Source organism: Malania oleifera, chromosome 9 (assembly GCF_029873635.1).
Source record: "Malania oleifera isolate guangnan ecotype guangnan chromosome 9, ASM2987363v1, whole genome shotgun sequence".
Lineage (NCBI taxonomy): Eukaryota > Viridiplantae > Streptophyta > Magnoliopsida > Santalales > Ximeniaceae > Malania > Malania oleifera.
Genome location: NC_080425.1, coordinates 53,273,918 through 53,291,567, shown reverse-complemented (window position 1 = coordinate 53,291,567; position 17,650 = coordinate 53,273,918). Strand labels below are relative to the sequence as shown.

Genomic DNA, 17,650 nt, shown 5'->3' with positions numbered 1-17,650 from the left:
ATAACTGTTGTTCACGATTTAAATGAGTAATTTAATAGGGTCACAACTTATCAAACATGCCAATTAAACACAAGGCTTAAATAGTATCATACTTATAATTATCAAATTAAGAAGGCATTAAGAGTAAAAATAAAAATTCTTCCAATACAACACTTTTTATTATAGGAATTTAGGAAATAGTAATTTGATCAAATAAAAATTCTTCCAATACAACGCTTTCCAATAAATTTTTTTTTCTTTGTTTATAAAACCACTTTAGTGATGATGCTTCTTATATATAGCTGTAAAAGATGCAGAGGCAATTCCAATATCTAACAGTTGAAACACACACATTTTAACTGTAGCTATAAAAACCTTCCAGTATCAGTCCAGCCCAAACACACCTCTAGTCAGAGGGGGAGTACAATAAATGACAAGAAGCAGAGCATACACTTCTAATTTTACTGACTACATTGTTAACTCATCTCATTTCAAGAAAGGGTCCGTCTATTGAAGGACTCTACAGTTAAGTTGGCAGTGAAAGCTGGGATTGAATTCAACTTGCGAATGAATATCTCAACCTGCAAAATCAAGACCCCGATATGTTTTGAATTAGTACACCTTCAATTTTTCGTTGAGACAATTATAAACAATTGTTTGAAACGAGTACAAAAGCAGTTCTCGAGAGGTTTTGAAAATCTAGGTAATTTTTTTTATTTCTTGACCAAAATGACCAGAAATATTAGCATCTACATCCTTTTCATCTTAGCCACATAAAACTTGTAATATCTGTAAGAAATCAAGCACCATACCTGCTGGGATATCTCCGACTGGGATGTGTAATCATTTGCCTGTCAAATCAAATGTATAAAAGACACTTCAAAACTCTCATCATAGTTTTGCAATTCGTTTGAGCAAAAATTAAATGAGTTTCTGGGCATTCCCTGGAATTCTAATCACCCAATTCCTTTTCAATGCCAAATTAATGCACAGGCTTACACTTTTCAATCAACATTTTTGGAATCCTACAATCATATAAAGGACAAGCATGAACATGTCTAACCGCTTCAAAATACAAAATGACATTTTTAAATGCCACATAATGGAACACAATGTCTAAAGAGTTTTGGGAGGCACCGTTTCAACACCGTCCCTTAAAAAGGCTACGACAATACACATAACTCAAAATTCAAAGACTTAGGAAAAAGTACTCTCAAGACATTTTTACAATGTAACTGATCACACCTGCAAACACGTTTCCTAGTTTCCTTTTAACTGTTAAACCATGTCATGTCTGTCCTAGTAAGCTGACATGCAATCTTCATATACATTCATTGGAGATGAACTTTCAATCATATTTAAACAATTGGAAGAACAATATCCCTTTTAAAATATCCACAAAAAGTTTGAATGCAACTTTCAGCTTGTTCACTTCTCTCATCATGCCTTGGCTAAAGGGGCCAAGTCCATTATCAAATGCTTGCGCTACTAAACAAAGGGGCCAAGTCCATTATCAGATGCTTGCGCTACTAAACAAAGGGGCCAAGTCCATTATCAGATGCTTGCGCTAATAAACATTCCACCAAAAGACAATAAAATATCAGGCATCTGGAACATCCAAACACCATAATGCCTATGTACCTAGCTGTTATGGATAAGCAATTAGGCTTTAAGGGATATTTTTGCAATTTAAAGGAGGCTTTAATATAAATTTATGGTAAGCAGAACAGGCAAGTTTCTGCTCTCCGTTTTCCCCTCTCCCAGGAACTTGAAAATGGTGTCAGCATTAGCTTTTGTTCCCTTCGCTTTCTTCTTCTTCGTCTGCTTCTTCCAGCAGCCAGAGGAGTCATGTTGCAGAACTAGGAACTCCAAACAACCAGAACTGTTTGTAGCTTTAGGTGGCGCAGATACAACAGCAGCAAAATGCTTCCAGCTCTGATTGTTTCTCTCTGCTGAGTGTGTGTATGTAGTTTGTTCGAGGATCTAAAGACATGATGGTCTAAACCCTAGTTTCTGAGGTATCCGGACAGATTCTTTCCTGTGATCAACTGCTGCTCCCACTGTTTGTTCATGTATTGGAGGCAATTTGACAGAATCTTATTGTCTTAGTTCTTTAACTTGATAGCTGGTTGATGCATCATACTGCATTCTTTGATATGAGAAGTGCTTTTTCTTGCTGCCTGGGGTAATTTCTTCTACTGCAATGCTGCCAGATTTTTGAGGTATTGATCCATGACATGATTTAGCATGGCCGACCAAGTAAGATTTGGCAAGCATCCATTGGCACCACATTGCACCAAACTGGATACTTAAATGAATTGGCAAAAGAAAAACTTACCGAACATCTTCAAGGACAAGCACCTCAGTTTGGATGCAACACGGTTGTGGGGGCTTCTCAGTCTTGAGCTTTCAACTTGTCCACCATTTATTGGCTATTAGATCCTCACTGCTACCACAATCAACTACTAAACTGCGAAATGTCCCCCCTAATGTGCATCATATGCGAGAAATGTTCTTTCGAAATCAGCCTTCATGGTTTTCCGTAGGAGGGGCAAGAATGGACATTCAAACAACCAGCATTTCACTTACCTCATCACCTTCAATCCCTTCTTCTTCCAACTTAGCCCAATCTGGTAATGAGTCTCATCTGCATCAACAGAGTGGTTTTTCTTCCTGGTTTTCTTAAAAATTGACTCATGTAGGCTTTGTTTTTGGGCATTGTTTGATCGATATTCATATTCTGATCACTTAATAGCATTCTGGCAATGTGGATTACAAGGCAGACTTCTGTGAGTAGCATCTGTGAGAATTGCACATACTGCCTTTGTGCTTTTGTTTGAGGCTCCACTGCTGGAACTCCCACCCATGGATCATGCCCTAACTTCTTCAATGTGTCTCATGTTAATTGGGCTTCAACCTTTAAAACAAGCTGATGGACATCGCTTTGTTTGAAAGGTTGTTGTAAGTTTACTTGATCTTCAATTGTCAGTCGAATACCATTGATGTATCAGTTACCTTCTAGGATTATGTTTTCACAAGATCACTCAATAGTGCCAATTGATCAAACTCTTGCTCAGACTCTTTCACACCCTTCCATGCTGCCTCAGTTTTTGCACTTTCTGGTACAAAGTTTGTGCATAATCCCACAACGGGATTGTGCCTTAAGCTTCTCCTGCATTCTATTCCAGTCTGACCTTCATTTTGCTTCAAAGTTCATGATCATTTTCATAATGCGTCCAAGTAGAAGCAGCTCCTCAGAATTTCGCAGCCACCAGATCGACTCTCTGATCTCTTGTAATATTTTTTACTCAAAGCAGCTTTCTATGCTGTCCCTCCAGGACTTCATGAGTATCCATGTCACCATGAAATTCTCCAATATGGAGCTGCATGTCATATTCTTTAGAGTTTAGTCAATACCATCCAATCCTCCTAGCATTTAGGCCTTTCATCGTGCTGAACATCCCTTCTAGCTGGAATCATCACTCCCATTGTCTGCAAACTGACTAGGTTCAACTTCAACTTCTTTTTTGTTCATGACCTCGTCTCCTTCCATTGCCTTATTTTTTGTGTGAAAATCAAGCCCCAAGGTTTCGAATTTGATCTACAGGCAACATTTCAACAATTGAATAACTCTTGACTCTTTGGCCGCAGATTCCTCATCCACCTCTAGTGACCATCTAAAGATTATCTGACAAAAAGCTTGCTCTAATACCAATTTGATACACCACGCATGGAGGAAAGATACCATAGAATCTATCAGATTAGACAGGTTAGGATTAATTGTAACAATTGTTTAATGGAAAAGAGGGAAATCCTCTTACGTGGAAACACAGCGGTGGAGACTTGAAATGGGCACTTGGTGATTCTTCACCCCATACTTCTAAGTTCTCAGGAAATATCTGAACATGTCAAAATTGATAACCATAAAGGAAAAGGAAACTTTTGATCCTCTTCATTATTTGTGCTAACACAAATATACGTAGACAAGCCTGGGCATTAAATGTATGATAACTGTACCCTTTAATATAGTAAATTTTAAGAATTTTCAAAAATTGCATGATAGTTTGAATTTGTTTTTGTGTCAAATGAGTTTATATTAAGCATATTGTGCATTGATTAAATGGGAATTAGTGTAAGCATATTGTACATGATTAATGGGAACTCATTTTTAAAAAAAATAGATATAGGAATTTTATTAAATTTATTAGTAGTAGAAGGGGCTTGGATAAAATAATACTATTAGTCCATGTTAAAGCATGAATAACATAGGGATTTGGGACAGAAATAGAAAACATAAGTGTGGGCATGCTGAAGGGCTGGACTAATCACATTTTTAGTATAGTCCGGTCATTAACTCCTCACGCCGCTGTCACCGTTTCTAGGACCACCTTCCCAAAAAAAGGGAGCACGAACAGCCTTAAAGTACTGTTCCATGTCCCAGACTCCAGTGAATCACCATATGGGAAGAAAATCCGGCCTGATAAGACTCTGTTCCTTCTTGACTCGACCAACAGGAACCTGAACCATCCAGGAACAACAACTAGAGCAGGCTAACAAACTGTTTTTCAGAAAGAGTCTGATTTTAGCTTTCCTGAGTGAAGAGTTGTAAAAGGAGTGTGAGCAGCTACCGAAAAGGAGTGGAACGAGCAAGTGTAGCTAGAGCCAAAAAAAACCAGGAAAATATAGAATATTCAGAGGAGCATCATGGAAAATTGGAGAAGCTGATAATCAAGGCAAGTGTCCTTAATCTTCATTTATTTGTCTAAACACACTGGGAAAATTGGGATTCCTCAAGGAAAAGGGTGGAAACCTGTATGTATTTGAATCCTAATCAATATAGATTTGTAAATTGTTTATTTGCTAAATATTATAAATAAGCAGCATAAATGTCATCTTTGGTTTGCAACGCTGCATAGTTGTATATTATTTTCAATAGTTAGTGAATTTATTTTCCTATGGGTATGGTCTTTGAAGGAAGAAGGCTGTTTGTTGCAATGGCATCTATTGAACCCTATTATGTGAAATAGCCAGATGTGTGATAGCGCTGTGTTTGTGCTTGTGACATTGTGAAATTTCAGCAAACATGGATTGTGTCTCCTTTACATGAAGAGCCCTAAACCTACAAAGGGTATTTCTGATTATGCGGTGGTTGATCAAGTTGGAATTCACACTTGTCGGTACTTTTTCTTACGTCAGCCAAGCTTGGCATTTGTTTGCTATTTCCACTTTTTAAGGCTATTTGGATGTCTTGTGATGGTACTCTTAGACAAATAGATTACTTAGAATAAGGAATATGTTTGCAATAATAGTGTATCAGCACGCATGTAAAAATCAAATCTCAACATGATGAACTCCTTAATTAGGATGTCTACTATGCTCGTCATTGCTTGACCTATACCAATTTTCTAAACAAGTTCGGGTTCAATTGAACACAAGGAAAGCCACATCTTCTAAGTTTTCCAAAAGCCTGCTACTTTTTGGCATGCACTACCCATTGTCAGAAAGACACAAAGAGTGTATTCTGTGGTGAACATATTTGGTAATATGACTTTTTTGACATGTAGAAAAAATGTTGTATATAAACTAAGTAAAGCCCAATGTAAAGAGCCTCGTGACGTAAATCCTACTTTGATTGAAATAGGGAATACATATATGTGTTTTGCATTTTGGCCAAATGATCTTTCTTTTCTGGGAAATTAGTTGTACTCATAAGTTTTGCAAAATTATTTCTTTCCAAGGACATGTGCCTCCATTATATTTCTGGGCGGAGTCATGGCCAGTCACACACCAGAAGTGGGACTTGAAAAAGTGTGCCAAGGAAAAAAGATTTTTGCTAATTAGACTCGAAGACCTCATAAATAGCTTTGGAACTAAACTTATAAACGAACCTTCTCAATAATGAACTTGTACTTAGGAATGAAAATTTTGACTTGACCATGATAATAACACCTAGTTAACATTATTAATAAATATAAAACTTACAATACTATGTTTTGCATCAGTTAATGAGGGAGGAGTCATTTCTAGTAGCCCACCAAAAGGCGAGAGAAACAACCAAGACCCTCCAGCTTTTCTAGCAGGGATGGGTGTTAAGCTAGTTAGTCCTTTAGGGAAAGAGATTAAAGTAACATTTATGCCTAAATTGTATAAGAAGAAGAGAGAGAGAGAGAGAGAGAGTTTAAAAAAAAAAGAATTAGAAAAAAAATAAAGAAAAGAAAAACAAAACCTAGCATCTTCTTTTTAGTTAAATTAAGGATCATTAGCTAGAATGTTAGAGGGCTAGGTGAGGACAGGTCAAGGAGGTTATGATTAGGCATTTTCTTGAATGTGTGTGTGCGCTTTTCAAGAAACCAAACTTGAAAGTGTGGATGGCGGTGAAATTAGCTAGCATTGTTTGGAATGTTTTTTTATTTTTAAATGCAAAAGAAATATATTCAAAAAGATAAAATAAAGAAATTACAATCTAGAAGAGGACTAAAGATCCTCAAAAGTAAGAAAAATAAAAAAAACAAAAAAACAAAAAAAAGAAAACCAAAAAAAAAGAAAGGAAATAATAACAAAACAAAAATTACCCCAACCCCCACAATACATGCATACACACACACACACACACATATATATATTATGGAGCTCTAATAACCCTTGTTTGGTACTAACACAAGTACCTATTTTAAGTACTTGTGTTAGTACCTTTCCCTTTAGACCAATCCAAATGAACTCCATTCCCCCAAGATCAACTAGCCACATTCCCATATCATCTAGAATTTTCAAACCACCAGCCTCCGATGCATAATATCCTTCATTGGAGTAGGTAATAGCCCATTCTTACATTGATTAGCCATAACCAAGTCTAAAACACAAACAACCCCCCCCCTTGAAAAAAAGAAAAAACAAAAAATAGAAAGATAGAAACATCTATGGTCCTTCAAGTGAAGAAGTGGGCACACAAATAATATCCCTAAGAGCATTGGAATATGATCCAAGTTTTCATGAAACTTATCCAACAAAAGGTCACTCTATCGCAAGAAAAATCACCATCGTACTCACTTTCCTCTTCTGAAATATCCCCCATTTAATTTGCTCATTCTGAAGATTCTTTCCCCTTTCTAGGTTAGAACAATTATGAGACTCCTCAATTCTAGCATCAGCTATTTTTATAAATTTTACTCCCTAGATATTTGAGTTCATAGAATCGTTAAGAAACAAGCTTTTCATACCATTCCCTTCCTTCTTCACTAATCAATGCTTATACACCTTTAAATCCACTTCCCTTTTCAATATTTACCATCATTACTTCCTCATGTCCCTTTTCTGGTACATGACCAATGACTCCAATGGAAGCACCAGGCCTAGGGAAGAAATAGTCTTGCAAAAATCATCATTTGACTATGTTAGAAGAAATAAGCTATTTTAGTACTTACGTGGTCGACATAGGGGCATTTGTTTCTAAAGATTTATTATGATTAATATACTATATATATAAGGGGGCAGACCAGGAGCTAAATGTAACTCCAGGAAACTGCCACCTCCTCCTTTCTCTTTCTTTCTTCTTCTTTTCTTCTCTTCATTTTTTTCTTCTTACCTCTATCTCTAACTTTACTACATGGTATCAGAGCATTAATCTCTTTAAAATCTGATTTTTTTTTTTTCCTGAGATTTTTCCTTGAGACTTTGTTTTTCCTTTTTTCCTCATCTTCCCCTAATCAGCTCACAAATATGATTTCCTGGTTGGTTTGAGAGTTGCTTAAGGTCACTTTTCATCTTGGCTTCGCTGTGCAGCACCTCTGGCAGTATGCTGTGTGTTCAAGGTGATTTGCTGATGTAAGTTGCACTGTTTCTGGAATCTGCTGTTCGCTGTGCTGCTGTTTGCTTGTTGGTTGTACATGGCTATACTGTGCATTCGTGATCAATTGCTGCAATCTTGTATCAGTTTCACGTGTTTTACTTATTGGCGTTCAAAGATTTTATTTCCTGCTCTTGACAGCACTCAGTTCTACTTGCTGCCAGCCATCATACCTGTAGCTGCTGCGCTGCCAGGTTGTTTATCAAGTGTCTGCGGTCCTTGTAGGATGTTGCAACTTATGTTCCATAGTTAGAGCAGCCCTTTGAAGTTCTGAAGTTTTGATCTGCTTGTGTGTGCTGCCTGATTTCGCATTTTTGAAATGTCGTTCATTCCAGCGCTGGTGTGCACTTATTTTAGGGTCTATTTGGTATCGCTGCTATTTTCTGTTTCCTATTTCTGTTTCTCCATAGTGAAGAAACAGATTATAAAAACGTATTTGTTTATGTTGTCAGTTTTTGTTTCTGTTGTCGGTTTTCAGCTGTTTGCCAAAAAACCGAAAACCAGATTTTATGGTTTTCAATTGTTTTGGCAACTGGTTGCTAGAAATTTTAATATACAAAAATAGTTTTCTTGGACTAAATTATTCATTTTATACACTTCTAAATTAAATCAAAAATAAATGATCATATCAATTTAAATATAATTAAAAGAAAATTATACATAAATTTCAAAAAATAATAATAAAGTCAATAACAAAATACTTTCACTATTTTCCAATTGTATTGTCCAATAAAATTTTTATTGTAAGTAAATTTGAAAGTAGAGCAATTACGTAAAATAATTATAAAATTTCCATTTTTATTATAGTCATTTTTTCAATGTGTATTATTTTAATTTTTATTATTTTAAGGATATTTCTATAATATTATTTGATTTAAAGATGAAAATGAGCATTTTTTTAATTAATATTTTAATTTTTATTAGTTTTACAAATATTAACCAAACTGGTTGCTGGTTTCTAGTTTTTTGTTTCTGTTTCTGTTTTTTGGTTTTCATTTCTCTAATTTTTTTACAATGACACCAGATTGCCCCTTAGCATATTGCGGGTGGTTTTGATGTCCTCTACAGAAAGGGCTTCAACTGATAACGTTAAACTACAGATCACAGCCATGAAAATTTGTTGGATTCTCCAACTACGGGTCTCAAGCAGTACACATGTATATTGATGCGGGAGGGAAGTCCAAATATATATTGCATTCCCTCCGTCTCCTGACTCCAAGGATCATGAAAATTGGATGAAAGAGAATGACATATTACTCATGTGGTTGTGCAATAGCGTGGAGCCACAAATTGCTGAGAACGTGATGTTTCATAGAACAAAGGCTGCATGGGATGATTTTCGTGAAAGCTTCTCACAAGAAAAAAATTAAACTCGTGTATTTGACCTATATGAGAAGTTTTTCAAATATGACTATTGGCTGCCAAGTTTTCAGTTGGGTTGAGTCCAGAGCTTCTACCCATCTGCAATCACATTCTTGCCAGAGAATCCATTCCATCTAAGAATGAAGTAGCCATAGTTAGCAGTATGTTTAACCGTGATCAACAAAGTGTTAGAGGACGAGTACGAGGTCAAGGACAAGGACGAGGTTTGGATGGCAGTCATTGCGATTCTCACATTTGCACACATAGTGGCAAAGACAATCATACTATTGATCGATGTTGGGATCTCCGTGGGAAACCTACTTAGGCCAATAAGTTTCTTGCCAAGATTGATTCTAAGGTTGACACTTATAATGCACCTAAAAATTCCACTAGTGAGTTGAATACATCATCTACCATGTTCCGCAAAGAGTATAACAATTTTCTCCACATGATTCAAAACTTCAAACCTAGTCGTCTACATCTAGTGCTATTGTGGCCCATTCAAATACAACTGGGCTTCTTTCTTCTTCTTCATGCAAACTCTATTGAACAGCTTAAGTGTCAGGTCCCAAGTTTTGGCACGTGACCAGCCATGACTCCTCTAAAATCTGATGGAGGCACTAGGCCTATGCACAATTTTTTTTTTTTTTTCAAAACCATCATTAAACAAGTTAGAGATCCATTAAGAGAAAATATTTGTTGAAAACACAAGATACATAAAATATCTCATAAAGTAACTAAAAATGTTTTACTTCCAGTGACAAGCTCCTTACATTGGGTTGTATTCTACATACAACATTTTTTACGCTTCCTACCCCACAAACGTAACTGCCAACCAAAAACATGCTTAGTGAGTATCATCTTCCTGCCAACCTGCAATACATGTAAAAATGGCAGTCTCTTGAGGAACTTAACAACTGCGGCTCTTCTTCAATTCAAACCTAAATTTGTTAAGGAATAGGGTGAGCAACCCCATAAGCTCAGTAGACATTCTTAATTCCTCCATATCCAAATAAGGATTTCAATACTTTAAAATATGTTTTCTTATATGCATGCATCATCAGAACACACTGTTGATTCTAAGCAATCAATTCATCTAAAGTACCATTGCAAAACATCCAAATAGTATGCATTTGAACCTTTTTTCAGCAGATTTTCTGCAAAGTTATCTCTCTCTCTCTCTCTAGAACTAAGGTTAACAGCAAGAGTTTGTGGTTTTTTTATTTGGTTGGGGCTGCTCTGCAGGGCTGGAATGGTCAAGTCTGCAGCAGCTTGCTGCCAGCTGCCTGCCAAGTGTCTTCTTCTAGGCTGGAAACATGGCAGGATTGCAGCATCTGGTGGCAACAAGGGTCATGCGGTGCTGCCATCTATGTGCTAGGTGTTGGCTGCTGTTTGCAAAGCTGCCAGGTGGCTGCTGCTGATTTGTAGTGCTGCCAAGAATCACACCTGGCTTCAACATGCCCCATCCTGTTTTTTTTTTTTTTTTTTCTCTCTCTATGCCCCGACTCTCATGTTGTTTATGTTTTAGCATGTCACTCATAATTTCCTCTCATCTAAGCCTCTCCCACAACTAATAAATCGAACAGACTGTCCAATATCAGTTAACACAATTTAGTTAGTCAATAACGTAGTATGAACTTGTTTAATGCAAAACACAATTTCCTCTCATCCAAGCCTCTCCTACAAGTAATAAATCGAATGAAATTTCCAATATCAGTTAACACAACTTAAATAATCAATAACATGGTTAGTGTGAATTTGAATAAGGCAAAACAAAGCAAAAAACCCCATGCAAAATTAATCAAAGTAATTTAAATTTATCATGGTTTAAAGGGTATGGATATCACAACTCTCTTTCCCCCTAAAGAAACATTGTCCTCAAAATTTCATCTGAGCGTAGGCTGCAAACAAATGAGGATATCTTTCAGTCATGCCAATTTATGACTCCCAGATTGCTTCTTCGGTTCCATGGTGCTGCCATCGTACTTTGACCAAAGGAATAACCTTTTTCCTTACGACCTTTTCCTTCCTTCCAAGAATCTGGACAGGATTTTCTTCATAACTAACATCCTCCATCAATGGAATAGTGGACCATTCAAGAATATGATTTGAATTTGGTTCATTCTTTCGAAGCTTTGAGACATAGTAAACATCATAAATATGAGCTCATTCCGACAGAAAAATCAATTTATATGCAACTCCTCCAACTTGTTTGACAATTTAAAATGGTCCAACATGATGAGATTGTAGTTTACCATCTTCCCAAATCTAAAAATCCCTTTTTTAGATGACACCCTTAAGAATACAAAGTCTCCAACTTCAAATTCTAGTGGCCTTGTTCTATCAGCACAACTCTTTTGTCTACTTTGGGTTGTGAGGAGATGCTATCTTGTTTAATCTTCTCAGTAGTTTCCTGAATTAAATCTAAACCAAGCATTTGATTTTCTCCCATCTTTGAGCAAAACAATCTACAAGGTCTCCCATATAGAGCTTTATAAGGTGCCATATTTTTACTTGATTGAGGATTGTTGTTGTAGGAATTTAAATTCTACTAAGGTTAAATGCTCCCTCCAACTCCCTTCGAAGTCTAGAATGCGACCCCTTAACATATCCTCTGATATTTGAATTACTCTTTCGAATTGGCCATCTGTTTCAGGATGATAGGTAGCGTTGAATTTTAATTGTATGCCCATAGCCTTTTGGAATCTTTGCCAAAATTGAGCGGTAATTTTTGGATCTCTATATGAGATGATAGATAATGGAATCCCATGTAGTCATACAATTTCTTTTATATACAAACGACTTAGCCTTCCAAGTGAATTTGAAATCTTCAAGGGTAAAAAGTGAGCTGATTTTGTCAATCTATCCACAATAACCCGCACAATATCATGGCCAAACATGTAGTCCTTGATAACCTTGAAACAAAATCCATTGTTACCTCATGCATTTCCATTGTGCTACCAACAATGGATGTAATAAACCAGCAGGCTTTTGACATTCAGCTTTCACTTGTTGACAAGTTAGACATTTTGTCGCTAATTCTCCCATGTCCTTCATACCTGTCCACCAAAATTGCTTTGTCAGAATCTATACATCTTAGGGCTGCCAGGATGGATAATGTATCTAGAACAAAGTGCTTCCTGCAAGACTTCCCCTTTCAAATCATGTGGAACACAAAACCTACCCAAATAACAAAGTCCCCCATCAAAAGGTTTTGTCCACCCTTCAGAGTGTGTACCCACTTCAATACCTCTCAATATTTTTTGAAACTAAGGGTCCTACTCTTGTCCTTTGGTAATTCACACCAATAAAGTTGGTTGTGCCTTTAAGTTATATATACAAAATTTATCTCCTTTAAGGGTCATATGCAAGTTAAAAGAATCTATTGTCTCCAACATTTTCCACCTTCAAATTTGCCAATGTATATCGAGACTTCTTTCTTAGAGCATCTGCCACAACATTCACCTTGGATGATAATGGAGTTCAAAACCATAATCTCCCAAACACTCCACCCACCACCTTTGCCTTAAGTTCAGTTCCTTCCCAATAAAGAAGTATTTAAGGCTTTTATCGTATGAATACACTTCAAATTTGTTTCCATATAAGTATGAATGCTATAATTTTAATGCAAACATAATAGCAGCTAATTCCAAGTCATGGGTTGGATAATTGCGCTTGTGAGGCTTTAAGTGTCATGATCCATACGCAACCACCTTTTCCTTTTGCATCAATACACATCCCAATCCATTCAAGGAAGCATCTATAAATACAACATAACGATCCTCATTATTTGGAAGATAACTATTGGAACTATTATTAATCGATGTTTTAATTATTGAAACTCTCATTCACTTTCTTCACTCCACACAAGTTTCTTTCCTTTCTTTGTCAACTCAATCAGTGGCATAGATATTCTAGAAAATTTCCGCACAAACCTATGATAATACCCTGCCAAACCCAGGAAACTACGAATTTAAGCCACATTTTTAGGGGTTTCCCAACTCAATACAACATCAGCCTTAAAAGAATCAATAGATAACCATTCTTTGATTATAATATGACCCAAAAATTTCGCACTAGTTGTCCAGAACTCACATTTCCCATTTAGCATATAATTGATGCTCCTGTAATGTTTGTAAAGTTAATCGCAAATGTTGTTCATGCTCTTCTTGAGTCTTTAAATATATCAAAAATCATTTATAAAAACTATAATAAATTGATACAAGTATGGTTGAATAACTTGATTCATCATATCCATGAAAATGCAAGGTGCATTAGTAACCCCAAATGGTAACACAAGAAACTTATAATGATCATATTGAGTACTAAATACAGTCTTTGGGATGTTTAATTCCCAAATCTCAATTGGTGATAGCTTGATTGTAAGCAAGGTCTTAAATTTCGATTTCAACTCAAATTTCGAAGCTCCAAAAATACGGAAATTTCGATTTCGATGTCAATTTCGAATTCGATTTGAAAAATAACAGAAACTAGTAGTAAAGCATGAAATTATTTGTGAAACTTTATAAATGGTTAACAAACACAATAATATAAGTTTTAAGACTAATATATTACAAATTAAATACATCTATGTTTTGTATGAAGTGGAAAAGTTGAAAAATAGTATGTGTATCAAACATGCTTGTAAGATAATGTACATTAAACATATTCAGTTAATGCAAATAAAATTCATAAATCATTTAAAAATTATTTATTATAAAATATTGATAATTTAGACATGAATGGTTAAATAAAATATTACTATAAGTTTATTTTTTCATGTAATTTCAAAAGCACTTGTGATAACCTTTCGATTCAATAAAATAAATTAAAAGAGAAATTTCACTTCACTTTTAAATCTCTCGTTTGAATTTCGACAAAATTTCATTGCATAGTTAAAATTTCAACAAATTTCGCTAAAATTTCGAGGTTTCAATAAATTTCGGATGATTCGTTGAGATTTCAAAAGAAATTATGCAAGACGGAAATCGACTACCATTTCGATTTTTAGGGTGACAGAAATCGAAAATTTCGACAATTTCATGGACATTTAAGACCATGATTGTAAGTCAATCTTCAAAAAAATTTGGGATTTTGCCAATTGATCAAATAGTCCACCAATTCTTGGAAGTCGATACCAATTCTTAATGTAACCCGATTCAACTTCCAACAATCAATGCATAGCCTCAAGGACCCATTATGTTTCTTAGCAAATAACACAGGTACACCCCATGGTGATACACTAGATCAAATAAATTCCTTGTCGAGGAGATCTTCTAGTTCCACCTTAGGTTGCCTTAGTTTAGCTAATGTCATTCTATATGGAGTAGTCGATATAGGCTCCGTTCCTAGCACCAAATCAATATTAAATTCAATCTCCTTTTGGAGGTAGCCCTGATAAATCATCTGGAAAAATATCTAGAATTTCATCAACTTTGGGTAAAGAAGTTTGGGTTTCATTAACTTGTGTATTTTCTTTCATTGCTGTTACAAACCCTAGACATGTGCCAAAATTCCATCCTTTTACAACACTCAAGATATCAAACATAAGAACTTGTTAGTTGGAAGGAAAACGTCACTCCATTTGGATCTTCGAGTATTACTTTCTTTTGAAAACAATCAACTAAGTGTATGATAAATAGATAACCACTCCATTTATAGGATTACATCATAATCCACAATATCCATGTTAATAAGTCAACTGGGAAGTCATTCCCACCAATATTTAAAATGCAATGTCAGCATATTTTGTCCACATTTATGGTTTTCCCCACAGGTGAAGCAACTCACAAGGCAATACTCTAAATGTTCAAATTCTAAACACAACATATTAGCAAAGGATGCAACAATGTAGGAGTAGTTAGAACCAAAATCAAATAAAACTCTTTCCCAAGTGTTGTGTAAAAGAATCATACCTTCCACCATAGCATTACTTGCCTCGTCATTTGGTTGCTCTCCATAATGTCCAAGTTGGGATGGTGCAATGGTATAAAATTTCCGTTGCACCTTAATTTCTAATTCCTTCCCCTTTCCCTTATATGAAGCTTCAAACTTAGATGGATTTGCAAGAGCATTCAGTTGGGTTCATTGCACTGAAGATTGGAGAATACTCAAAGTTGGGGGAAGGATATGGTTGATAAAGTCGAGAACAAGAGAATTGATCTGGCAGTTGTCTTGGCAGTATCATTGCAGATTGAGAGTTTAGACACTCCCTTTTTATATGCCCCTCTTGTCCACATCCATAACACTTCGAAACCCAATAGAAAGGGCCACCAATTTGAGCACTTTGCTGTGGTGCTGGAGAAACTTTCAGCTTTTTTCCTATTGACTCAGTTTTGCTAAATAAGGACCTCTTCTTATAATCATAAATTTTATGTGTCTTCAATGCCTAGTTCTACCAAGGCAGTCCTTTGTACCATTTCTTCAAAACTCTCAATCTTTAGGTCCGCAAGTTTAGACCTAATAGTAGGTCTCAGTCCCCTTTCAAACTTTCAAACCTTCAATTCCTTAGTGTTGACTAGTTCTTGGCAAAAAAGTGATAATTCAACAAATTTTATTTTATATTATTAGCTAACAAACAAATTCCTTTGATTCAACTACATAAATTCTTGTAATTTGGCTTCTTGGAGTGCTTTTCGGAAATATTTCCCATTGAAAACTATTTTAAAGTCAGCCCAGCTCATAGCCTCAACCCTCAACATCTCTTACCCGTTGCATAGATTCCCACCAATGGTCAGACTCACCTTAAACAGAGAACTTGCAATGATGACTATACTCATCAAGCACTTGGTTCACCATTGGTCGTTCATTCAGCAGAATTTTATGGTTATTTTGCTAAGCCAGCTAACTAGTTTGAGCAATCGTAGCTATAGCTTGATTAATACTTTGTAAGGTTGTGTAAATTCCGACTATATCCTCAGATTCTCTTGGAACAATCCGCTCAGAATTGACACCCTGTTCTGGTGGGTTTGAAGAAGTTAGACCACCCCTTTGTCTCATTCTCCTAGAAGGAAAGGAAAAAATCAAGTGCTTTTAAGCAATCATGAAATATAACCACGGACATGTAATCATTATTCACCTTAATAAAGCTACACAACTAGCCATATTCATTATATATGTATATGCCTAAATCTGCCTAGCATAATCTCTAAATGACGTAACCACATGCAAGTCCAAGGAGCCAACCACGTGCTACTCAAATAAATATTATCTTGCCCTCTTTTTCTTTAAGGCCCAATGTAACCAAAGCTCTAATACCACTCTATCACCTCCCAGATTTTGGCATGTGACCGACCATGACTCCCTCTTAAATCCGATAAAGGCACTAGGCCTAGGCACAAATTTTTTTTACAAAACCATCATTTGAAAAAAAAGTTAGATATCCATTGGAAGTAAATATTTGTTCAAAACACAAGATACATACAATATTTTGTAAAGTAAGAAAAGACGTTTTACTTTCTGCAACTAGCTATTTACTTTGGGTTGTACTTTACAGACAACATTTTTCACATTTCCTAGTCTACATTAAGGCTCAATTGGTGGCCAAGGGGTACACTCAAACATACAATATTGATTATTTTAAGTCCATCTCTCCTGTTGCTTGACTCAACTCTATTCGTGTATTTATCTCATTGGCAGTTAATTTTGATTAGCCCTTATACCAATTGGATGTGAAGAATGCCTTCTTGCATGGGAATCTGCAAGCAAAGGTATACATGGAGCAACCTCCTAGGTATGTTGCTTATGGGGGAGGATGGTAAGGTATGGATGTTGCATAAAACCATTTATGGTCTCAAGCAATCTCCTCAAGCCTGGTTTGACAAATTTAGTAAGGTGGTCTCTGCATTTGATTTCATTCAGTATTACTCAGTCTTTGTTCAACAAAACAAGATAGGTTTGGTGCTTCTAGTAGCTTATGTTGATGACATCATCATCACTGGCAATGACCAAAATGGGGTTGCAGCTGTCAAGCAGCGGCTTGAAGAAAAATTTCAAATCAAGGACTTGGGTACTCTACATTACTGTTTTAGTATTGAAAGTATACAATGTAACAAAGGGTTGAATCTATCTCAGCAAAAATCGAATGATACCCTCATGGATCCCAATGTGAAGTTTTCTAGGGATGTTGGACCAAACTTTAGAGGTAAACGTCCATATAGGCAATTGGTTGGCAAGTTGATCTACCTGAAAGTCACCAAACCTAGCATATCCTTTGTTGTGGGGGTGGTAAGTCAATTTATGAAAAATCCTAACTAACCACATGTGAGAAAGTTGTGAACCTACTGAAGTTAGTTAATTCAGTTATTTAGTTGAAAAGTCAGCAGGCAACTCAGCATACAGTCAGCAGAACATTCAGCAATAAAATTATTCAGTTAGCAAGTTGCAGCCAGTGTGATTCTTATTCAAAGTTCTGTTCAGTTTTTCAAAGTGGAATACAGCCGTCATCCATTAATAGCACAGGAGTGA

At 36.0% G+C, this 17,650-nt stretch overlaps 1 protein-coding gene across 1 annotated transcript in view; it reads right to left on the bottom strand.

The window, feature by feature from the left end:
- Positions 1–216: 216 nt before the first annotated feature.
- LOC131163716 (mitotic spindle checkpoint protein MAD1) overlaps positions 217–17,650 on the bottom strand; it is a 138,401-nt gene continuing 120,967 nt past the window's right edge. Inside the window, exons 15-16 of the mRNA XM_058120419.1 lie at positions 792–830; positions 217–560 (exon numbers count right to left, since the gene is read on the bottom strand). Of these exons, the coding sequence (XP_057976402.1) occupies positions 471–560; positions 792–830 (129 nt within the window). The 3' untranslated portion in view covers positions 217–470. The remainder of the gene's footprint in view (positions 561–791; positions 831–17,650) is intronic.